At 50.0% G+C, this 22,815-nt stretch overlaps 11 protein-coding genes across 11 annotated transcripts; 7 read left to right on the top strand and 4 right to left on the bottom strand.

Moving 5' to 3' along the window:
- Positions 1 to 451: 451 nt before the first annotated feature.
- An01g10070 (uncharacterized protein) lies at positions 452 to 1,350 on the bottom strand (the record flags this gene model as incomplete). Its single annotated transcript, XM_001389389.1, has 2 exons — positions 452 to 828; positions 924 to 1,350. The coding sequence occupies 2 exons, from the start codon at positions 1,348 to 1,350 to the stop codon at positions 452 to 454; spliced, it is 804 nt and encodes a 267-aa protein (XP_001389426.1).
- Positions 1,351 to 2,289: 939 nt separating this feature from the next.
- On the bottom strand, positions 2,290 to 2,819 carry An01g10080 (hypothetical protein; the record flags this gene model as incomplete). Its single annotated transcript, XM_059750881.1, has 3 exons — positions 2,290 to 2,482; positions 2,583 to 2,647; positions 2,754 to 2,819. 3 exons carry the CDS (start codon positions 2,817 to 2,819, stop codon positions 2,290 to 2,292), a joined length of 324 nt encoding a protein of 107 aa, XP_059599731.1.
- Positions 2,820 to 3,518: 699 nt separating this feature from the next.
- Positions 3,519 to 5,132, top strand: An01g10090 (hypothetical protein; the record flags this gene model as incomplete). The annotated part of the gene is made up of 4 exons (XM_059750888.1): positions 3,519 to 3,596; positions 3,841 to 3,959; positions 4,421 to 4,543; positions 4,979 to 5,132. The coding sequence occupies 4 exons, from the start codon at positions 3,519 to 3,521 to the stop codon at positions 5,130 to 5,132; spliced, it is 474 nt and encodes a 157-aa protein (XP_059599732.1).
- Positions 5,133 to 5,442: 310 nt separating this feature from the next.
- An01g10100 (uncharacterized protein) lies at positions 5,443 to 7,127 on the top strand (the record flags this gene model as incomplete). The annotated part of the gene is made up of 5 exons (XM_001389392.1): positions 5,443 to 5,455; positions 5,515 to 5,820; positions 5,878 to 6,224; positions 6,324 to 6,776; positions 6,870 to 7,127. The coding sequence occupies 5 exons, from the start codon at positions 5,443 to 5,445 to the stop codon at positions 7,125 to 7,127; spliced, it is 1,377 nt and encodes a 458-aa protein (XP_001389429.1).
- Positions 7,128 to 7,890: 763 nt separating this feature from the next.
- An01g10110 (hypothetical protein) lies at positions 7,891 to 8,751 on the top strand (the record flags this gene model as incomplete). The annotated part of the gene is made up of 3 exons (XM_059750900.1): positions 7,891 to 7,917; positions 8,162 to 8,596; positions 8,665 to 8,751. The coding sequence occupies 3 exons, from the start codon at positions 7,891 to 7,893 to the stop codon at positions 8,749 to 8,751; spliced, it is 549 nt and encodes a 182-aa protein (XP_059599733.1).
- Positions 8,752 to 10,002: 1,251 nt separating this feature from the next.
- An01g10120 (hypothetical protein) lies at positions 10,003 to 10,604 on the top strand (the record flags this gene model as incomplete). The annotated part of the gene is made up of 3 exons (XM_059750909.1): positions 10,003 to 10,013; positions 10,254 to 10,350; positions 10,419 to 10,604. The coding sequence occupies 3 exons, from the start codon at positions 10,003 to 10,005 to the stop codon at positions 10,602 to 10,604; spliced, it is 294 nt and encodes a 97-aa protein (XP_059599734.1).
- A 533-nt stretch (positions 10,605 to 11,137) lies between these two features.
- An01g10130 (uncharacterized protein) lies at positions 11,138 to 11,665 on the top strand (the record flags this gene model as incomplete). Its single annotated transcript, XM_059750915.1, has 3 exons — positions 11,138 to 11,145; positions 11,200 to 11,413; positions 11,480 to 11,665. The coding sequence occupies 3 exons, from the start codon at positions 11,138 to 11,140 to the stop codon at positions 11,663 to 11,665; spliced, it is 408 nt and encodes a 135-aa protein (XP_059599735.1).
- A 98-nt stretch (positions 11,666 to 11,763) lies between these two features.
- On the bottom strand, positions 11,764 to 14,910 carry An01g10140 (uncharacterized protein; the record flags this gene model as incomplete). Its single annotated transcript, XM_001389396.3, has 5 exons — positions 11,764 to 12,329; positions 12,394 to 13,054; positions 13,113 to 14,259; positions 14,603 to 14,700; positions 14,758 to 14,910. 5 exons carry the CDS (start codon positions 14,908 to 14,910, stop codon positions 11,764 to 11,766), a joined length of 2,625 nt encoding a protein of 874 aa, XP_001389433.1.
- Positions 14,911 to 15,650: 740 nt separating this feature from the next.
- On the top strand, positions 15,651 to 17,433 carry An01g10150 (uncharacterized protein; the record flags this gene model as incomplete). The annotated part of the gene is made up of 2 exons (XM_001389397.1): positions 15,651 to 16,731; positions 16,787 to 17,433. 2 exons carry the CDS (start codon positions 15,651 to 15,653, stop codon positions 17,431 to 17,433), a joined length of 1,728 nt encoding a protein of 575 aa, XP_001389434.1.
- A 1,590-nt stretch (positions 17,434 to 19,023) lies between these two features.
- On the bottom strand, positions 19,024 to 20,001 carry An01g10160 (hypothetical protein; the record flags this gene model as incomplete). Its single annotated transcript, XM_059750940.1, has 4 exons — positions 19,024 to 19,088; positions 19,172 to 19,512; positions 19,633 to 19,739; positions 19,906 to 20,001. 4 exons carry the CDS (start codon positions 19,999 to 20,001, stop codon positions 19,024 to 19,026), a joined length of 609 nt encoding a protein of 202 aa, XP_059599736.1.
- Positions 20,002 to 20,482: 481 nt separating this feature from the next.
- Positions 20,483 to 22,801, top strand: An01g10170 (uncharacterized protein; the record flags this gene model as incomplete). Its single annotated transcript, XM_001389399.1, has 6 exons — positions 20,483 to 21,346; positions 21,410 to 21,488; positions 21,543 to 21,890; positions 21,946 to 22,408; positions 22,457 to 22,544; positions 22,604 to 22,801. 6 exons carry the CDS (start codon positions 20,483 to 20,485, stop codon positions 22,799 to 22,801), a joined length of 2,040 nt encoding a protein of 679 aa, XP_001389436.1.
- Positions 22,802 to 22,815: the final 14 nt, after the last annotated feature.

Here is a 22,815-nt window from a genome sequence, read left to right on the forward strand (position 1 = left end):
GCGGAGGATGACTCTGGGGTAAAAGAGGCCGCGGTTCTACTTATCGGCGAGTCGTCCGGCTCGGCCAATGACAGCGACCATATACGCAAGACGGTCGGATGGTCCTCCCGAGAAATTCGGAGTGACTTGGATTGACCCATGATTGTTTACTGAGAGAAGCAAAGTCTTACAGAGCATGGTCTAGGTATGCTATAATTTTTCGAATGATCTCCGCGGGATAACCTGGAGAAGCTACGGCTGCCATCCGCTGCGGAGACGGCAAATGGCACCTATCAGCCACATCCAATACCATGATCCAGATAGTATGTCTCCACTCATTGATCATTTCATTCGACTTGGTATCAAGAGAACAGCAGAGATGCCCTCTATACATGAATCATCATAACGCCTTTCGCCCGTGCCAATGCAATCAGAAGCCTATGTACCACATGAAGAAACATCGACAAGTGCTTCACGCCTTGCCCTTCTTCTTATCCTTCTTCTTCTTTTCGCTGCCTCCAGCAGACGGACTTCCACCCATTCCTCCCATTCCTCCCATCATTCCTGCCAGATCCGGCATTCCAGGTATCTGGGGCATTCCGGGCATACCCTGCATGTTCTGCATTTCAGCCATGGCGTCCTTGAGCGGGTTATCGCTGACTCCACCACCGCTGTAGGCCGGAGAGTGTATCGGCAGGATCTTTCCGATCTTCCATCCGCGGGGAGCGGCAGGCGCAGCAGGCAGTTTATCGGGCATAGGGAGTCCTCGAATTCTAAGACGGTAGGGGGATTCTTCGGTGGTAGGGTGAGCCTTGAGGTATTGCGCCACGAGGATGTAAAGGTGGTGCTCTGTAGTTATGGTCAGACAAAGGAAACTGTGATCAGGCTATATCAAAAGACGTCGGCTTTGATAGTAACCTGCGAACAAATTGGGGTACACTAACTGTTCTTGATCCTCGAGTTAACCAATTTGCCATCCTCGTTCTTCAGCAAAACGCGCACACGTCCAGGGTTGGCCCAGTCTTTCGGGTGCAGCTTCTCAGGCTCGAACCCGACATTCAGCCCCAACATCTGCACCGCATCGACAATGTCCCTCGCTAGCGGGTTCTCAACCGCCAGCTCACCTCCGACCTTGCGGCCCTCCGCGCGGGTCCGCGACTTGTCGAAGTATATCGGATACAGGCACTGGTAACGCTTGGGGATTTCGCGCTGAGGTTCGGGAGCGGGTCTCATGGGTACTGAGCCAGACATAGGTACTCCGGCTCCAGAAAGGAGGGACTCATTGGCAAAGTTGGCGGGCGAGGAATCGGAGGGAGCAACTTCCTCCGGGTCGGAGTCGTACACCTCCTCCACTTGGGCGTGTCGTGACATTATTAAGATTCAGTATAGGTAATAATAACACTGTAGAAAAATATGTATAAAATTGAGACACGGTAACGTGTCTGAAGCGGAAGTTGAGCAGGTGGGCTGTTGTAGTGAAGCAGTGCTGGCCTTTCTGTGCGGCAGGGAGATTTAGTGGCCAACCAACTGCGGAGCGGAGAGCTTTGTCCGCCCACCGCCCGCATCGCAGCGGAGATGCCCGTCACTACTAGTTACTAGAAAGCTAGTATGAACATACAGCTCTTGATTTATTTCTGAGCGACAGGTCTATTATGTAACTACACAAACCTTACCTTGAGCTACTGCAGGTGGTGCACATGACTCTGCTTTGACACTGTCGCTCTAATAGGTCCTTCACGCCGAATTCCCTCCTACATTGCCTATCTAGGCGCGAGGGTTACAATGCGTTAGGCCAGCTTGTCACCTCTATTACTCCTGCACGTCTGCCTAGACATAAATAGGTGGGCGATGCAAGAGATCTCCCAGAGAGGGGTCTATTCCAGCATAGAGGGCATCGTAGAGCACCAAGCCAGGATGGCATAACTGGCGCGTTCGCCTGGTGCAGGGGCGATCAACACCTTCTAGGGGAAGAATGCAGGGTTCAAGGAGATGTAAAGGAGGAGATGATCTTGATGCTTTACGTAGAATTGGTTCAATCTGATTCTTCATTCGATGTTAGATACAAAAGAAGGGGATGCAAAGGTGCGGAAGAAAACGGAGTAGGAGCCTATGTGTTCCTACGTTGCAACGTCCCCTTTTCCTTGAAGGCGGTGTCCTCAACGCCGTGTAAGAGGTAAGATAGTAGAAAATACAACGTAATAAGCTATAGGACGCATCGATGAAACTAAAAAGGGAAAAACAAGGCACGCGTAGAACGCAGAAAGCGGAAAAGCAAAGCACGAGTAGAACGCAGCTAACCGTTAGACGGTGTCAGGTTGGAGCTTGCCCTTGTTTGGCGTCGCGGAGAGCGTCTTCGACCGTTTTCTTGCCAGTCGTATCTTCCAGATACAGAGCAGAAGCCTCTTTTACGGCCGCTTCAGCTATACTCATAGGGTTCAAGTTATTTAAGCTTGCAGCAACTGCTGTCAAGCCAGTCGCATATTGCGTTACGTGGTTGAACAGTCTAGTAATATGTCTCTTAAGTCTGCTGTGTCTTTGATAATCTTCAAGATAGAATATGTCCAGTTAGGTTGGGGAGCAGTCAATGCGGTTGAACTACTAACTTAGTAATATTGTTATTTAATATGATAGAGTTCGCTCCGGATCCCATGCCGGGGCTGGTGGTGGTCTTTGCAGTTCAGAAGTTATAGTCTTTCTTGCTTGCTTTAGATAGTATCTTGTTTTTCAGAAAGTATCTGGAAAGAATGTGATGTTGATTATGATAGGGTACTTACTCTTAATGAAGAGGTCGAGCGTAGTGTTCGGGATGTCAAAGTTGGACTACTTTTTCTGATCGACATTTTAGATGTTTGCAGGCTTCTCCGCTTCAGCGCCAGGTCTGACTATAGTGATACTGTAGATGATAGTCTTGTCTTTCATCGGATTCTTATAATCAATTAACGGATTCTTTGTTAAACGCGCTATCTCTTTTCTGAGTATACAATAGCCCTGAAAAATAGGGTACCAGCGGACACTCTTTTCCTCTAACCAGACTGTAGGACCGCGAGGGGTGCGGCTAGGGCAGATTTCTCTTTTTCTGTTTAAATTGCTGGCCCATCTCTGGCCATGCGTAGTGGCTGTGATACTAGTATAATATAAAATTATGTAGATCTATGTGTCGGATAGATACGTGCAGGATGGCGGCTTATTCCATTGCGAGTTGTCTCTGTTAATAGACCAGTAAGCTTGGATGAACAGTTACTGGTAGGTAACAGTTAAGTTATATCGGCGTTTTCCAGTGGAGATGTTCGGCGCAAGGGCCATTTTATTGTGCCAAACTGTATTTTTATAGTACTATATTGTTCATGAGTTCCTTGTCAGTGTCAGTCACTGATCGGTGATTGATTCTGATCATATCGCTGTTGCTATTACTTTTGGACGAGGTTGTGGAGGCCATGGCTTTCTTTTGATATTATTTACTTCGTGGGCGTATAGAATAGTTTAAGAAGAAGGGTGCGATTGAAGAGGAAGAAAAAACGGTAATAAGTAAGATGGAGTAGATGAAGAAGAGAAGTAAAAGTTGTGAGGAGAAAAGGGCAGATAAACAAAATTGGGTGGATGGAATGAGGAGAGCTGAGGTGAAGTGAGATACAAAGTGAGGGTAAGAGGTGAGGTGAAATGAGAGATAAGGTGAAGTATGATTGAATTGGCTTCAGAGAGTATTATTCAATACTGCTGACACGGCCGAGAGCAAGCTTGCTAGTCACGATGATATAGGAGATGTTCTTGTCCTCAGCGAGGAGGGGGATGGCAAGGAGGATAATGAAGGAAGGATATGGAGGAGAATATCGAGGAGATAAAGAGTCTTGGTGGCTTCATTAGTATCTTTCTTCAGCTGGTGGTGGTGACTGCTTGTTTACTCCCGTTGCAATGTATGATGCCTCCTCTGGCTTTCCTGAATCTGAATTTCAACTGACGCGCTTCTCGTCGTGCTTTGACAGGTTGGCGTTTGAACTCTCTCTCTCTCTAGCTTGTTGTACTAGACATCTATGTCTTGTGCCTTGAGTTCCTGCAATTTATTAGGTAACTCCGTGTACAGGTAAGAGCACGGCCCTTTAGATAAAAAGGAAGTATGATCAACACCGGACGTCGGTCTTCTTGAGTGATGATCAAGCGGGTATGTCTAATAAAGAATTTCACGTCTGTTGTCTTTGGGTTGAAAGTCATGACATTATCTGGTTTCAAGCGTCACGGTCTCTGATTTTGATATATGTTGTAGTTAATATAAATTTGACCATGATCATGTCTCCCGAGATCCTGCGATCTGTTACGTGAGTTATCAAGATCAAGCTGATACAGTGGTTCCATAGGTAAGGTGATATAGGAGATGGAGGGGTGAGAGGAGAATATAGCTGGAAAAGTAGTTGAAGGATGGTTGTCAGACCCCTTCTACCCATAACAGCAGGAAATCGCGCGTTAGGAAACCTTGTCACGCTCGAGTCCTGGTCACGCAATCGGTCTGTTCAGATTTGGTGGCGGATGAGGATTCAGACGTCTTCGCGGTGCTGATTGGTCGATGCGTGTTGTAAGAAGGCGAATCAGTAGAGAAAGCGTGTGCTATTAATCTTGAAACTGCAAGACTTTGCAGAGGGAAGTCAATCTCGTGCAGTGTCCGAGGGGCTCAAGGACATGCTCCTAAGCTGGCGTGTTCGTCTTGTGCAGGGGCGATCAACATCTTCTAGGGGAAGGATGCAGGGTTCAATGAGATGTAGAGAAGGAGATGGTCTTTATGTTTTACGTAGACTTGGTTTAATCTAGTTCTTTATTTGATGCTAAATACAAGAGGAGAGGATGCAAAGGAGCGGAAGAAACGGAGTGGGAGCCCATCCGGCAGTGGAATCCTGATCACCATATCCAGCAAACTCCGATCATATAGATAAGCCGACAGTATCCATGTATAGACGTTGTCATGTGCCTGATGTACGCTTGAAGGCACGATGTTAGCAACAGGTGGTCACAGGGTGTCTCCTTCACGATCTATCGTCAACAAAGCCAAGATGTTGCATCGAGTCTTTCCTAGTAGAAACCCTCGCAGAATATCATTGAGGCAGCCAATCAACGCTTGCTGCATGGCCGTAAGCCAGGGAGGTTGGTCCTCTCCGCATCAACAGTAGATGGAGTGACGGACGACTCAAACGAGCACGATAACCACCGCCGGAGATCAGCCCGTCGGCGGGCTCAGCCAACCATTCGCTCGGCTTCTCAGGATTGGCTTGCCGACTCCCCGCCGGACTCCATCCCCGCTCCTCCCCACATCCTGAGTCACTGCGTGATATCAAGAAGACGGGCAATCGCCAGGGCTTATCGCAGCCATAAATAGCCCTGGCTCCTGCTGCAAGTATGGCTTCTGAAATGCATTCTCAGCTTTATTACACTCAACTTACATTTAATCTACTCACTCGGCTATCTATATCCTGATCAACCATGACGAACTCAGGTACGTTCTATATAAACCAGACAATCTTGAGCCATTGCTCTTAGCTTATAACAAACCAGACACCGTCACGCGTAGCTCTGTCCTCCACCGTGATACCCGCTTCGTCCCCAAGAAAGCCATTGGTGGTAAAGGCAGCTACATCTTCCTCGAGGATGGCACCAAGTTCCTCGACTCGACCGGCGGTGCTGCCGTATCCTGCCTAGGCCATGGCCACGAGGAAGTCAGCCAAGCTGTGATTGATCAGATCAACAAGATATCGTACTGCCATACGGCATTCTTCGGAACAGAAGCATCTGAAGAGCTAGCTACCTTCCTTACCGAGTCGACTGGAGGCAAGCTGTCCAAGTTGCTCGTCGTGAATTCTGGTAAGTTCACACGCCCAATTTTCACAATACTATGATCAAGTATCAACATCTTTTCAGGCTCTGAGGCCGTTGAGGCCGCATTGAAACTAGCCCGTCAATACTTCGTCGAGCTGCCAACCCCCCAACTACAGCGATCCAGATTCATTGCCCGAAAGCCCTCCTACCACGGCGTCACTTTGGGCGCCTTGTCAGTGGGCGGACACATGATCCGACGAGAGCCTTTCGAGCCTATTTTATCAACCAACACGTCCCACGTTTCGCCTTGCTACCCTTACCGGGGTAAGAAAGCGGGCGAGTCCGATGCGGATTACGTTGCCCGACTAGCAGCAGAACTCGACGCAGAGTTCCAGCGCGTCGGACCAGAGAATGTCTGTGCTTTCATTGCAGAGCCAGTCGTAGGAGCAGTAAGCAGGCATCCCTTTCCAAAATCATCATAATGCCTCAATAGATGCATCTCTTCTACCCAAGAGCTCAGCAACTAACGCAGCCAATCATCAAATCAGGCCCTAGGCGCTGTCCCCGCCCTCCCAGGCTACTTCCCCGCCATGAAAGCAATTTGCGAGAAATATGGCGCGCTCTTCATTCTAGACGAAATCATGAGCGGCATGGGACGCTGCGGCACCCTTCATGCCTGGGAACAAGAAGACGTAGTTCCCGATATCCAGACCATCGGCAAGGGACTAGGAGGCGGGTACGCGCCCGTCTCTGGTCTCCTCATCAGCGAGAAGATCGTCGGGGTTCTCGACAAAGGCACCGGAGTGTTCCGACACGGTCAAACGTACCAGGGACATCCTATCGCATGTGCTGCCGCATTGGCCGTGCAGAAGGTCATCAAGCGGGATAACCTGCTCGAGAATGTCAGGAACATGGGTAAGTATCTCGAGGAACGGCTGCGGGGCAGCTTAGAGCAACATCCTAATGTGGGTGAAATCCGAGGGAAGGGGCTGTTCTGGGGTGTAAGTAGTTCCCCTTGTTCCACGATTTTTTGTCGAATTTTAGTGTATCTGAGGATCGGATCGGATGAAGACTAATGTGCCTTGTATCTGCAGATCGAATTCGTGAAAGACAAAGAGACCAAAGAACCATTCAGTCCGGACAAGGGCGTGGCGTTCCTGATCCAAGAGACCGGGTTGAAACCGGAGTATGGGGTGTCGTTGTATGCTGCTAACGGGACGGTGGATTGTATGAAAGGGGACCATATCATTCTGGCCCCGCCGTATAATATCTCCAAGGAGGAGATCGATATCATCGTGGATACGGCGGTCAAGGTGCTTGATGTTGTTTTTGCGAAAGTTAATGCAGCTTAATGATGGGATCTGGATTCCGTGCGCAGTTAACATTGCTGCTAATAGTAGGTATATGGCTGAAGCCATTGTCTGACTTTATCAGCGGTCGATGCGGGGGATGGTCTATCTTGTTGAATGGATGAGGGGATAAATCACCAAGCAGCACCTAATGAATGTTGAGTATTGGCCACACAAATGTGCCAAGACAATCTGATTCAAGTTATATATCCTTTTATCTGATCGAGCCCACTAAGATGCTATGCAGGTGCTTCACTATCTGAAACAAAGAGTATGGCTCTTAACACAATCAAACTCCTCAAAGTCATGTAAATCCATAAAAAACACATACTGTGTGGTAGGAGCGTCGGCGCCTCAGCTGAATACAACTAAGTATACCAACAAAAACCATGCAAAGCAAAGCCATACAACAATGTATAAATATAAAAAGTATTGATGATTATTTAACTAGTTCTGGAACCTATGTATCGCTATCCTCATCTTCTGTTTATTTATAATCTCTCTGCTTTCTATACACATGATGTGTATATCCCTGCCCAAATAATTCAATCCGGAGCGTGTATAGTTCCTTCTACTCAGTGTCTTTAGTATTTATTCGATGGTCCTGAGGCTACATGTTCTTGGCTCAAAATGGATTTTGATTTAAGAACTGTTCGAGCTGATATAAGTGAATCATTGGCAATGTTCTCCTCAGATTAATATACATAGAAATGAGTTCTAACATATATTGGCACATCCTTCTGAAGAAGGGCAGCAACCCATCGCAATGACGCCTTCCCAAGACAAAGTTTCAGTGTGCCTTCCCAGCCAAACTTTTTACCGCAACTTTGCACAGTCAACAAGTCTACTAAGTACATTTTGCTTCTTGTCTTATCCCACTCCACTTTTACTTCTTGTCCATGCAACCACTTCACTTCCACTTCACTTGTTAAAATTATTTGCACGGCACATAGCAGAGTTGAGGAAACGTTCATAAATCCTAATAGACCCTGCTAATTTCGTGTTTAGCAGAAACGAAATATCTACTGCCGTTGTAGCAAGTACGATCAACTTCATGTCTGGGCCTGCCATTGTTTTCCGGTGCCGAACGTGTTGAACAGCAGCGCAAGGGTAGTCAACAGCTACGCAAGTATGCTGCCTCGCTTCAAGCCCAGCTGTTCAAACTTCACCACGCATTTGATCTGTTCGGGCGACGGACGAACAATCAGTTCGACTTTGATTTCGCTGAGATCAAAGACAAATTCCTCTCTACGTACCGAAGAGATTTATGGGCGATAAGACGGTGGATAATCAACGACTCATCTAATTCAGGATATATTAAGGCCCTTGGAGGCCATTTCAAGGTGGATCCCTTTCTATACCAGGAAGATTCCCGCTATGTCGATAGAAATGGAAAGGTACACCAACCACGCACTAAGGGGATACCTTTCGGCTTCTCTATGGGGCTGATCCTAGCCTTGCTGCGAGATTCAGTAAGTTTTGATATATCATCGGACCCGCTTGATTTCTTTCAAGGTTCTTGTACTTCTTGTTTATCCAGGGGCTGACCTTAACTACCTTAAGACTACACTCCGACAGTTCTGGTACTAGAAAGACATGCCACAGTCATGGCCTCTGGCAATCGTGAAGGAATTAAGGTGTTCAAAGAACGGTTCAAGACATTTTTACGTGCCTTGGAATCAGCTGAATACGCTGGTGATTATTTGGATTTGATGCGGGCAAAGGATCAGCTTGGAGAACTTCTATCAACCTACGAAGAGTTCTGGGATGCTAGCAAGTTGGTGCGACAAGCAACATTGATAGGCTATAAAAGAAAAAAGGACTGCGTGAGGAACGTGATGGCTTTGGCTTGAAACCTTTCTCTTATACTCTCTTCATATATTAATTCTAGCAGGCGCTTCTCGTATAAGTGAGAGACACGTCTCACATTAATTACTCACAGCGATTCTACCTAAGCCAAGCTTATAAGTAATACCGTTCTAGTCTGTTAGGTTTAAAATGCCTCTCATCAAGAACGAGATTGTTCGGATACCTAGGAGCCCACAGTTTCTCGCTTTATTCAATTATACAGCTAGGGATTCTTGGATGGCGAAAGAAACCTCTTTGTCGAGCTTAGTAGGACGCACGAATCCGGGGTCCGAGATATACCGACAGGCGACATGAGTCATTGACGATCATTTGCGCAAACATGGTGTTCACTAGGGTGCCTTTCAGAAGCAGGCGTGGATGCCTGTCCTGGAAGGATTCATAGGCCCTTTCGAAAATATTGCCTGACCCGCAGAGGCCTACAGAAATCCATTTGTTGTCGCTTCTGGCATCGTAGGCATAGAAGTCAAGATCCCAGCGTGTGTCACTGCTGATTGCGAGACCAAGGAGACTCTGTTGATAATTGTTGGGCACTACAAACATGCCCAGATCCCAGGGAGCACAGTACCCAGTTTTAGACTGTCTTAATTCAACGGAATCTTTGAGCCTTGACACACGAAGCCAGTCTGGGCAGAGCCCATGCACTCGGCTGATCTCAATGACCATAATAGTATAAGAGGATTTTACCATCGCGGTATAGCCCCGATAAATGCATAAATAACCGCGTCACTGCTACCTGAAACTGGCATGCCACATCCCTCCCATCTAAAAATGATAGGAGCTGGGTACTCTGGGTTGTATGGTTTGTAGCCACCTCCTGTTTGGCCTAATTGGAGGCTCTGAGGCTGCATACGCAATTCCGGATTGATGGTTTGGAAGACGGGAGCAACATGCGACCCATAATCTCATTTCGCGACATGCCCAATTTAGGACAATTCTCCCAGTATCCCCAAAGAACGCGGCAGTTATATAGATAAGGACGATATTCCAGCGCTGGAAAGCGGATTCCAACATGTTGCATCTGTGAGGCACTTATAAGTGTCATGTAGAATGACTGACGAGCATAGTAAGACTTACCGAAGCTGGTTGGGTCTGAACGGCCTCAGACTTCCCAATATGTCCCTTTTCGGTCGAATTTATGCTTGTAGTGACCAAGTCCGGGCCCGTTGGCTCAAGGGGAGTTGTTCGAGCAGTTTCCGCTTTGAGAAAGCTCTGTACTGTGACTGCTAGCTTTGCATGAAATAATGCAATATACTGTTATAGCGATTCTGAACTTCGCGTTCCAGAAAACTGGGAAACGGCACGCGTTGATCTCACGCACGAGTATGTCCCCATAGCGCGCGAGAGGATCTTGACGGAGGTAAGGCTCGTACAACTGCATGATAGTATGTAAGGTTACCATAGTCGCTTCATGTCAAACAAATGTAGAAGGACACTTACTGTTTCGAAGAATCCACGAGGTTGCAGGGAGTTCCTTATTCTTTCGTGATAGAACACCGATACGCTCAGGCGATCGGCACCAGAGATGCTGTCGACTTTGAAAATGCATTGGCAGCATCGATTAAGGCCTCGAAAGCTGCTCTCTTCCAGTCGCCGTCCGCCAGGGAAAACTAGAAGTAATTAAACTTCTCATCACTTGACATGCCTCAAGTCCCACGTTATAGCAAGCCTGGGGTCCCATGGCTTTGCTGAGAGAGTTTGACGCGTGAGACTACATGGTTAGGACCCTGACTGGGACGAGAATAAAGACAGTTGCCAAGTCAGTATGGCAGATGCCAACGCGATAACCAGTAGACCAAAAACGACATATTGCGTCTATCTGGACAGCAGACGAAGATGAAGTAGAGTGGGTGGATGGTAAGGAGGAGAAAGAAGGAGGGAAGAGGGAAGAGGGAAGAATTTATAAGGTTGTTCAGAAAGAAGAAGGCAGTGAAATTCCCAATCATCATTCACTGTACATTCACTTGTTGTGTTACTATTTCACTTTACTTCTACTGCTGACTTCACTTTGTTCCACTCTCATTCCATTATCCATCTTCCCTTGTCTTCCACCTACACTTCCAACTCTTCCAACAAGCCAGTGAACCTCACTTCCCCCCTCCCCCCGTGTCTTCTCGAAACCACATCCCAGAGTCCACTCATTGACAATGGATGCGTAAGTCTTCCACTCTCGTTGAAAATATAAGATACTAATACTACTCATGTGAAGGTCTAAGGAAAGCACAAAGCTCCCTGGCTCAGAGAGCCTGGACAACTCGAACGCTGAATTGAGCGAGCCTGCCACACACAGCTCGGCTTCTGTTGCGCCTACTGTCTACGACGCTGATCTACTACTTCGGATTTGCCCAGCTCATCTCATGGGTTCTCGATGCAATCACAAATTATGGACGGGGGTCAAGTGCGATCGGTTGCTCATCTGCGAGGTAGGCTGCTCACAAATTGATTGGAGCTTAATGTAAGAAACAGTGCTAATCATGGCATTATTATAGTACGTCAGGGATTATGTCTGCGAAGGAAACACGTGCCAATACCTTCACAGCATTCCGAGAAGCTGTCTGACCGTCAAGCGGCATCGCAAGTGCAGAGAAGGTTGCACAGATGCACATGATTTTATGGATGCAAGAACGGAGAACGCCAAAGAGTTGGTTGACCATTGCCAAACTATCATGCGTTAAGGTACTGGCTGGGAGGAAATAGTGACTAGTTCAAATGGGACATAACAGGAAGCTTATAGTTACATACACCAATTATAGCTTCATATCACGCTTTAGCCTCAAATCGCTGTCGCCTTCAATCCCGTAGAAGCATCCTGATCCTTGCTTTCTCCATTTGCGGCTACCACTGTAGCAGGCGCAGGTTCCTCTGCCCACATGCTCGCCACAGTTTCCACGGCTCGTTCGACGACGACGCGGACCCGATCCCTTAGCGCAGGGTTGGCGCACTCCACTTCCAAATCTTCCAGCCATATCCGGGCGATGTGCTTGTCGACCTTGATTTCGAGCCCCGGGAATGGAATGCCTAGTGCGTGGAGACGAGAAATCTCGGCTGCTTCTAGCTCTGTTAGGTCATCTTCGTCTTCCTCCTCCTCTTCTTCTTCCTTCACAGGGGTCGACATGTCGTCGGAGTCAACTTTGTTGGTGGTGCCGTTCGTAATGCTATTGGGCGGTAGGCGTGGACGCTCGATGGCTGTGATCTCGGAGCCGAATTGTGCTTGGAGCATCATGAGGAGACGTCGGAAACGCTCTTCTGGTCCGACGTTGGAGTGGGGGTTGGGGATCTGATGGGCGTGGTCGTCGTCGTGATGGTGGTGGTGATGGTGATGCTTGTGCTTCGCGGATTCTGTATGATTTGTAGTTAGTAGGATGGTTCTTCCTGGGTATTGTTATAGGTGATTGTCACTTACGTTTCACTGAAGCAGGGCTGCTCTCAACAGTCAGGAGGACCGCCATGACTGCATCAGCAACTCCATCGTTCATCATGTTCCCTTCCCATTCAAGTTCGACTTCGCGAGTGCGAGGATAGTATCGGATGAGCACGCAACCCATGACCAGGTAGGTTTGCGTATCTCCCATGGGGATTTCTTCATCGGCGGCTTCTTCCTTAAACGTCTCCCCGTTGGCTTTATCCATTTCATCTTCCTGTCCCTTCTTGACAACCTCCTGCTGGGATTTGCCGACTTCTTCGATGGCACCAAAGGTACCTTCGAGAGCCCATTTAATCAAGTCCATGCTTGCAGAGCTCAACGTAATATGCTGCTTGCATGTGATAGCGGTGGTTGTCAACCCAGCATATTCGCGGAGATCGTCAGGTGCCATTAGTGATAGGTTGAAGCCATTCTGGACGAGAACACCGGACATGAGCTGGCCATCGTCTTGCTCCGAAGGAGGCGCGATTTGAGCCAGTTTCCCCACTACCTTCGCGATCTTGTCCTTCTTGAAAGGGATGCGAACCTCTTCGCAATTACCCGGCGTGTAGACCTTGACTTTCACAGTCTTCTCGGCATTGAGACTGAGCAGCTTCGACTTGAGTCGCATCATTTGGTGTTTTTCACCGTGGACAAGGATCTAAGGAGAATGAGTAACCCAAACATATTGTGACGGAAGGTCGAAGGGGGCTACATACCACGACAGGTGCAGAGACTTCTTCAATGAAATTTCTGTTCTCGACTCCATCTACATGGGCCGCGAAACTGACCTCGTCCACTGTACATCTTCTGGGGATCATAACCTTCTGCTCTTCTTCATTCCCGGCAGCCATGCCTCGCCTCACCAATCCCGTCGTTGCTCTTGACATGACCGCAGGGATTTGCTCTGGTTCGTTCAGGATCTGCTTGGCCATTGTGCCCTCAACACTGTAGCCTGTCATGACCACACCATTGCGTTCGTTCGGGGCCCACCGCTCCAGAAGCTCCCTACTGGTTCCTGTCTGGAGCATACCTGGTGAAGCCAGCATAACACATCCTCCTACATCATCGAAACGTTCCAGGCTGCGCAAACTTCTGACGAATCTGAAGTCCCAGGGCCCTGCACTGACACTCTTGTCACCACTAGCTTCCGCTTCCGCCATACGCTGACGGAAGAGTCGCTTAATGTTATCGTTCATTGCACCTATATATGTTTGATACACGACCATACATCTGCGAGCCGTATTTCCGATATAGTAGATAGGTATCTTCTGAAGTTCGGGATGTGTCTCCCAGTATTCATCCAGAATGAGCAACAACTCCTGGGCGCGACCCAGGGCAAACACCGGCATTAAGACCCTGCCTCCGCGATTCAAGACTCCGGTAATGGCTTTCATCAGGGCCGCTTCACGTTCCAGGCGGGGGGGATTCGACGAAATGCCGAACGTTGACTCGGTGATAAGCACGTCGATTTTTACACCTTTGGGAACTTCGGCGGGGATCAGGTGTCTATCTTCCTCACGAGAATAGTCACCGGTAAAGAGGATGTTGAGGCCGGCAATTGAAATCAGAAACATTGCTGCACCAAGGACGTGGCCAGCAGGGAAGGGAGTAATGCGAATGCTATTGATAGTGTGCGTTGTGTTGAAGTCGATCGTCTCGATCAAGGGAAGCGTGGACAAATGGTCCTGCTCGGTATACAGAGTGGTGCGTTGATCCGAAGACGAGGCCGTGCTGCTCACACGCACATTGTCCTGAATCAACCATTTGTAGATGGCCTTGGTGGCGTGTGTCATGAATACACGGCCCTTGAAATTGGTCTTGCTGAGCACATAAGGGAGCGCGGAGGAATGATCAACATGGAAACTATGAGGTAAGGAGTGTATCTATCAGCCGACTGTCCGATTGAGATGGCCGAGCAAGAGTGAAATTGCAATAGTGGAGCAGAGACTGCGTTAAAAGGCACGGATACAGAGATACAACGCAAAGACCAAGATGAATAACTAGCATATATTGTATTGTGTCTCTCAGTACATGAGCAGATGCAATTATTATGACGGCAGAGAAGAACTCTGCCACCATGCTGGGAAACCAAGGAGAGATGTGGTGTGGGATGCTATCCACGGCCATGAACAACCCCAGCTTGCTCAGGGGCGACGGTGTAGGAAGGGTGATTAGGGGAACGCAAAAGAGAGACTGTCCCACATACTGGCTGATCAGAAGAATATCTACCGTGCTAAGGTCAAATTCGTCAAAGAAGGGCAGAGCCGAGAAGCCTTCTTTCGCAGGATGCATACCGGCGTCAAGCTGATGAAACCAGAGTCAGTAAACGGTAAAGACAGCATTGGGTCGCGAATGACACACCATCACTGTTTTGCCCTTATACTGGATTATATGACATGATCGCCCGACTTCATTTCCACCTCCTAGACAATAAAAGGCCAATTCATCCGTTGGATCGGCCGGCTCATCATCCACCGCGGCATTTAAGGCCGATGCCTTTCGTTTTGTGGCCATGATTGGGAGGCTTCGGATAAGCTACAAGTAGCGATGCGGAACTGGTGGAAGTATTCAGCAAGCCGGTACGGATGCGACGGGGTCAATGAATAGGTGGTGGTGTTCCTGGAAGTGCCGATATTCCTAGACTGGCTGCCTTTGCTCCGTAGGATGTCAGTTGACGCGGAATTCACTACCCATGATATGTACTGCAAAGAACTTGATCCGGGATCTGCAGGAGTTTAAGTAGTCAGTGCAGCCGCCGCCGCCGTAGTATCTTGAGCAATAGACAAAGTGTGTTATATCTCCGGCATTTCCTGCAACTGGGCGCAATAAAGACACGGAGAGTCGCGAAACCAAGAAGCGCAAAGGTCCAGCATGGCGGGCACTTACCTAAGCCAGCCACGTGATGCTCCCGGGCGGATCGCCGCAACAGCAAACCTCGTCGGTGCGAAGCTCCCCTTCGCCGTTCGCGAGAGTAACACCGACGAACCCCGTTGACCTTCTTCCCTCCCTCCGGTGCTCACTTCTTCACCAAGACCCCCCGTTCGATTACTCTACACCATTCATATATCGCTTGCGATGACCTGAGATGGTCTCACTTGGTGGAGGAGGCGGTTAAAGTAGTCCGCCCGGTTTTCCTACAAACATACATACAACGCGAAACACCTTCCCTTTTGGCGTCCAGCGCAACCGTGACTCGGTCTTGCCTTTAGTTCTTCAATTTGGAATTTTCATCGAAGCCACAATATCCATTCACCATGGCGCAGCCCCAGCAACAACACTTGACGCAGTCATTTTCCCCGCCGGTTTCCTCACCTTCACCTGGTGCCCCATCGCCTGTAAATGGTGGTGTCCCTCCACCTCTCAAGCGTCAACGTCTCTCACCTCTCCCTCAGTCCCAGTCCCCTTACGCCTCACCTAGCTTCGGGACTTTACAACTGCCACAACACCAGCCCGCTCCTATGACTACACCGACCATGAACATGAACGGCGTCCCCCAGTCTCCCGCTCCTCCTCCACCTCCACCTCCAGGCGCGATGGGGCCTCCTTCTCGACCGGCAGACAAGGCTACCGATGCTGCTGAGCTCACAGATGTGCTAGCATCATCAGGAATTGATGTCCGGGAAGAGGAGGCCTACTTGACGAGCAGTTACTCTGGTCCTCCGGTGCAGGCTCAACAACCACCTCGCCCTCAACAGCCACAGATCCCGCAGCAACAACCTCAACAGTCGGTGCCACCTGCTGTCAACACCTCGTTCACATCACAAGCATCGACAATTGGGAGCGTTCCTACGACTCCTAGTTTTGAACAACCCTCCCCATATAAGCCGGCGACGACGCAGGATTCCTTCTACAGGGAGCCGTCGACGCAGCCTCCGGCGCCTTTCAAGGATCCCAATGAGCCGACCCGCGAAGACACTGAGGCAGCTCGGCGCGCGCAGTATACTCTACAAGACTCTTTCTTGTGGACTAAGGTATTGGAGCAGAGGCTGCAGAAACGTGGATTCGAACTCGGTGTCCGTATACCGGCAGAGGGCCTGTATCATCCCGTGCCCGGTCGCCAACAACCTATCGAAGTCACTGGACCAGATGGATCATCGATCATACGTTCCGGGCAAACAATCTTGAACCAAACCGGCGCACCTCTATTGGACATTCTCAGCTTAATGTCCATCGCATGTGAAGAGCGGTTGCGAACGGTGGTCGATTATTCTTCAACACTGGCTCGAAGTCGACGCGCGCACTCACACGGAATTGTCCCCACCGATTGGAAAGACGTTGCTACATCGGCTAATGCTGTCAATGGGAATGTGGAAAATCCTAGCACACCACTTAAGCGTAGGTTTACCCCGAGATATTAAGAAGTGTTACAAACTAATCAATTGGCAAATAGGCCCGCTATCAGCAACCGAACCGCAGGGTACCAAAGCACTGTCGGAGAAGTATCGTCTACTTATGGACAAGGACAATTCCAGCGAAGAGGCCCGTGCTGCAAAACGTACCAGGCGCAGCACGAATGCCATCCTTGGAGAAGGGGGAGCGAGCCGATCGGAATCCGTGGATATCCCTGGCTCCGGCGCCTCCACACCGATCGGAGAGAGAGCCCCTAGTATCGATAAGAAGGGAATGTCGAAGAAGGAAGCTAAGAAGCTGATGGATGCCAAGGCGAGCGAGGCTCAGCAACATCAGCAGTCGGTAGAGACCGCGCGCCTGGCTACTAACAGCATGCTGTCTGGTCGCATGTTTGGAACCAAGAAATCTTACTCGTGGCTAAATCGTGGTGCAGCAGCTGGCAGTGGATTCTCCACGCCGTCCCGCGTCAACACTGCCACGCCGCCTGCGAGCACGGACAAACCCGGACGTTCCGGTGAACCTGCCGCCGTGCCTGCAAAACGTCTGGGAACATGGCGAGAAGACAAAGACAGAGGCGCCGGCATTCAGGTCCGGGATGTTCTGTTTATGCTGGAGCTGGATGGCAGAGGCCCTCGACACGTACAAAAGGCCTACTCGAAGGATGTGAAGGAGGATCGAGCGGACTGAGATTACCTGGCATATGTCGCTCCAGCGGTTTGTAATTCCGTTTTGGGTTCCATGCTGTGACTGCGCAGGATCGTGGTTACTTGGCAAGGTGGCATACTCCGCAGTGCTCGCAGTTGGTGTTTTTACCATTCATTGTATGTGCATTTGCCCATTTCTTTTCGCATCCGATCGTGAGGTCCCGGACTATTGTCTGAGTGATACTCAAGCATCCGAATCTCTTCCTTTCTTCTAAGTTTACTACCCCCTGTTTAATTGCCCCGGGTCTCTGCCCGATATTTTATGTGGATGTATTACCTTTTTTCATACCCGTGTGTTACGGAGGGACATTAGGGTATTGCTATTGCGATCCGCTTGCTTCATCTCCTGACCGACGGCAGTGAGCAGCCAACGCCATTTTCATGATGTTCCTGAGAATTGTCGGACAATCCAGTGACGTATTGTCTGGAAAACGGCAATTTGACGCCTCGTGAATATTTGGCTCTGCCAGTGTGCCACGGGGGGAAGAGAGCGAAACGAAAGAAATGAAAGAAACGGCATGGGCAGACTACGTCTCTCCGTGTAGTACTCGGTCACCGCATTTCATACCTTTGAAATGATATGACACATATTTGCCTAGCAGACTGACCGTCTTCCATCCCTTCTTTCCCTACTATTCCCACGTAGACTAGTTGTAGTCTGTTCGTACCTGAGGCCATTCGTGCTGCATGCCAAGCCCGAGGTTTCCCAGAGGAGTTTAGGGTTGACGCCTAGATCGTTCGGGGCATCAGGTGGGACCAAACACGCAAGTCTCTTTCAGCCGGACAACTGAATCTGACTTCATGGTTAGTTGCCCGGGGGGAGTTGCCAATCAGCTTGTCCACCAGACCTTTCAGCCGTTGTTCCAGTCACACTCAGATCATCGCCCTCTCATCCTACGATTGATCCCTCTTTCTACAGACCAGAGCAGCAAAGCGGGGTTCCCCAAGAGCATGATCAACTCAGCGGGGGAGGGTACCACCCCAACTTCAAAAACAAGAGGATCAACTTCGGGGGAATGATGTCAGAGATCAGGGACTAAAGAATTGGGACGAAGGGAGCACAAGGCCGAAAAGCGGAGATTCGCCGCCCCCAAATCCAATCAAACGCCTCCGCGGCGTCATCACCCAGAGCATCGTTCTCTCGGGTTATTATTAAACCTTCTCCCAGGGCAAATTGGCGGTACGAGGCATCTCTTCTCACTGCAAACGAGTCTCTTAGTTTACTTCCCACCAGGTGGAAAAACGCATGTCATGCAGCAGCCCTCTCCGGTGGTCTGAAGGTGCCCGAAATGCAACGGCAGCCACGACGACATATTGCCACCAGACCATCACTACTAGACTAACACTGCACGGCGAAGACTGCAGACGAGTAGAGCGTTGACAAGAAAAGGCCGGTTGAACACATCCACGATGGCACTCAGACCCATCATCATCATCGTCCTCCTCTTTCTTACCTGACCATTTGGGTCTCGCAGGGTAATTGGTAACGTGTTTCATATCTGACATTTCGGTTCGCGGAAGAAAGGACCTCAACCGGTGGGTGTCATCCAGAGCTTGGAAGCCTAGACTCGCCTCAAACTCCGGCGCTATGTTTTGCCTCCGGGGCTGGTTGGGTTAGATGAGCCTTGCGATCTGCGCCTACAAAAACCGTGCCAGATCGTTGTTTGGGATTGGAATTACTATTATTGATAATCACCAATTCCCCTTCCATGGGATGTTACCGCATAGAGAAAAGGGGGAACAGCCAAAAGGGCAAGCAAGACACACGGCATCGAAGACGGTGTTCAGCCGAAGAATAGGCTTCTTCGGAGGATTGATTGATCCAGAAGGCCCAATAACACCGACTGGAATGGAGGATGAAGAGGGCGAGTTTGTGTGTGTGTCGTAACCGAATAAACCTTCTGTGGTGGTGCTCGTGCGGCGAGGCGCCATCATCCACCATGACCCTTGAGACCGCCGTAATGGTGGAGAGGAGATTCTGTTCGGTCTGTATTCTTTTTGGTCAGTGGTGCGAGGCAGAAGGAATAGTTCAGTTCTGCACACTGCCATTTTGATCTTCCCCCTCATAATATAAGACGTTTTGTAGTGTTATTGTCCGTCTTCTTTGTAGTGTTTGTTGCTGTAGGCCCATCATTCTAATCCAAGCAAGAATTGAGAAAATAAACTGGTCATTACCAACTACTTCTTGGGAAGGTTCCCAATTTCCCTTGCTCTCTGGCCGCTGGAATTTCCCGTTCGAGAGCGGACTCGCAACTCAGTTGCTCTCTGGTGTCTGTCTGTCTTGTCTATCTGTCACCAGGTCTCATCGCCTCTGCCATTTCCAAATTCCAGTCTTCGCGGAGCACCATCACTTCTTGCTTTTCACCCCCTTTCATTGATGCTCACCATTCTCTGATAAACCCACCACCCCAAGCTGATGCTCTCCAACACTTCAATGGTTTCTATCTTGGCTCACCCGGTGACCCAATGAGTCCTTCGTGAGCTCATCCGTACCATACGAAGCGTTCTCGGACGCCTGCTGGTTCCCCCGACCGACCGCCTCGCCATCCATCCATCCCTCCAGCCAGTGATCCCCACGCCTCTCGACTCTCTCTCTTCCTTTCCTTTGCCCGGTGTTAATTCTTCTTGACTCTTCTTTTTCCCTTGCAATCCTTTTTCTTTTTATTCTTTCCTATACCCCGTTAATTTCCAATCCCCTTTTTGCTGGAATTACAACACAAGAATCCGCGGGTGAACAAACCCTGCTCCCAGGTAGTTCGCAGAGATTAGGATTACTACGACGAACGATTGCCGCTTGTTACTACGACGATTCGGACGGCCGACGACCATCCGGCGACTGACTGTGAATCTCCTCCCCTCCACCACACCCTCTCTCTCTCTCTCTCTCTCCTTTCCTCTTTCTTCTCTTCTCCCTCTTCACGTCCTTATCTCCTTTCCTTTCTCTCTCTTCCTCTCTTCCCCTCCTCTCTCCGTCATCTAGCCGGAATCCGCCGTGAGGACAGCCGGCTAGTATACACTTTTTTCTTTGCATCATGTCCACCCCTTCCACGGCTACCGCGACGCATCCGCATCAGCAACACTACGGATACCCCCATCATCAACCCTACCAACCGAACGCATCGTATCCCACCACGTCCGCTGCAGGCACTTCTCGCCTCATCCCCTCTTCATATCCCTATCCCGTCTCCGCCCCGACGCCTGCCACCCTTCCCTTCGTGCAATCTCCGAAGCTTATGCCAACCGCACCCACCCCAACGACTACCACATCCACCACCACCACCAACAACACAACCACTGCCACCACAACAATGCCTCCAGCCCACAACGCTGTGGGCGCTGGCACAACAGCGCAAGGCAGCCGGAGAAGGAAGCCCAACTGGGGCGAGTTCTACAAAAATGGGATCCCGAAGGAGGTGATTGTCATTGATGACACGCCCCCTCCGGAACAGTCCAAAGCCTCCTCGCGCAGTCTCGCGACAGCGTCCACCGTCACGGCAGCCAACGGCAACGGTCCTCAGCCCGCTGGGAAGAAACGGCGCACCGGCATCGAGTCAGCCTACGACGTTACGTATTATGATCGGCCGTCGTACTCGATCAATCCACAACACTATGGCGAGGAGTCATCGGCTGCCTCCCTGTCGACCGATCGGACAACCTCTCTGCACACCACGGCTCCCACATCTCTCTCCCAGGGGAGTTCGGGGGCCAGTAATGGGATCATCTACGAAGACGCCAATGTTGGCCAGAAACGCAAGCGCGTAACCACCCGCAAGTCCGCTCGCGATGAGCAAAAGCGGCGGGAGTTGGAGAATGCAGGTGATGCGTTCTTGAGCTATGTCCCGCCGCCGAAGCCGCCCATCAAGGCAAAGGACGTTCCTGTGCCTGTGGTCCGCGATGTATGTGTTAAATCATCAGCCCCATCCCCGCGTTACTTTTTTTCCCTTGCTAACCGACTGTAGTATGCAAATCGAGGCGAAAAGTATGATGACGACGATGGCCACTATATTGTCAACCCGAATACTCCCTTGACTGAGCGGTGTATGTGATGCCTTGGTGCTCATTTAGAATACAATTGATACTAACCTTTCGCAGACTCGATCATCAAACTCTTGGGGCAAGGTACCTTCGGAAAGGTGGTTGAAGCGTTTGACAAGCAGCGTAAGACCCGCTGCGCCGTCAAGATCATCCGCTCGATCCAAAAGTACCGGGATGCTTCGCGGATTGAACTTCGGGTACTGTCCACACTGGCCTCAAACGACAAGCAGAACCGCAACAAGTGCATCCACCTACGAGACTGTTTTGACTACCGCAATCATATCTGCATCGTAACGGACCTGCTGGGGCAAAGTGTCTTCGATTTTCTGAAGGGAAACGGCTTTGTGCCGTTCCCCAGCAGTCAAATTCAAAACTTTGCCCGGCAGCTGTTCACCAGCGTAGCCTGTGAGTACTTTGGGCCATATGCCTATCACTGGGAATATTCAGCTGACATGCACAGTCCTTCACGACCTCAATCTCATCCACACCGACCTTAAGCCCGAAAACATTCTCCTCGTCAGCAACGCTTACCAAACCTTCACCTATAATCGCACCATCCCATCCTCTTCGCATGCCATCTCCCGGAGTGCACGTCAAAGACGTGTGCTGTTGGACAGTGAGATCCGGCTGATTGACTTTGGGTCAGCCACGTTCGATGATGAGTATCACTCGTCTGTGGTGTCCACTCGACACTATCGGGCCCCTGAGATCATCTTGAATCTGGGCTGGAGTTTCCCCTGCGATATCTGGAGTATCGGTTGCATCCTCGTGGAGTTCTTCACTGGGGACGCCCTTTTCCAGACGCATGACAACCTAGAGCATCTTGCCATGATGGAAGCTGTTATCGGCGATCGCATCGACACTAGACTAGTGAGGCAGGTGATGCAGGGCGGTCGCAGCGCAGGCCAGAACCAGGCCGCCAAGTAAGTCACACCGTGATTGCACCCGTCGGATTACGCTGACAGTCCCAGATATTTCAACAGGAACCGGCTTGAATACCCGAACGATCAGACCACTCGTGCCTCACGAAAATATGTCAAGGCAATGAAGCAGCTTCCAGTACGAGCCTCTTCCACTTGTGGCTTAAACCCCGGGACAACATTGCTAACCAGTCGCAGGACTTCATCCCGACCAACACCAAGTTCCATAAGCTATTCCTTGATCTCCTTCAGCGGATATTCGTGTATGACCCGAAGAACCGTATCACCGCCAAGGAAGCTTTGAAGCACCAGTGGTTCAAGGAGTCCTTAGTGGATGACGGCACCGAAGCCCTACGGATTGGGGAGCAGCTGCAACGCACCACTCAGCGGCGTTGATTGGAGCAGTCTTC

The sequence above is a fragment of the Aspergillus niger genome (genome assembly GCF_000002855.4).
Source record: "Aspergillus niger supercontig An01".
NCBI lineage: Eukaryota > Fungi > Ascomycota > Eurotiomycetes > Eurotiales > Aspergillaceae > Aspergillus > Aspergillus niger.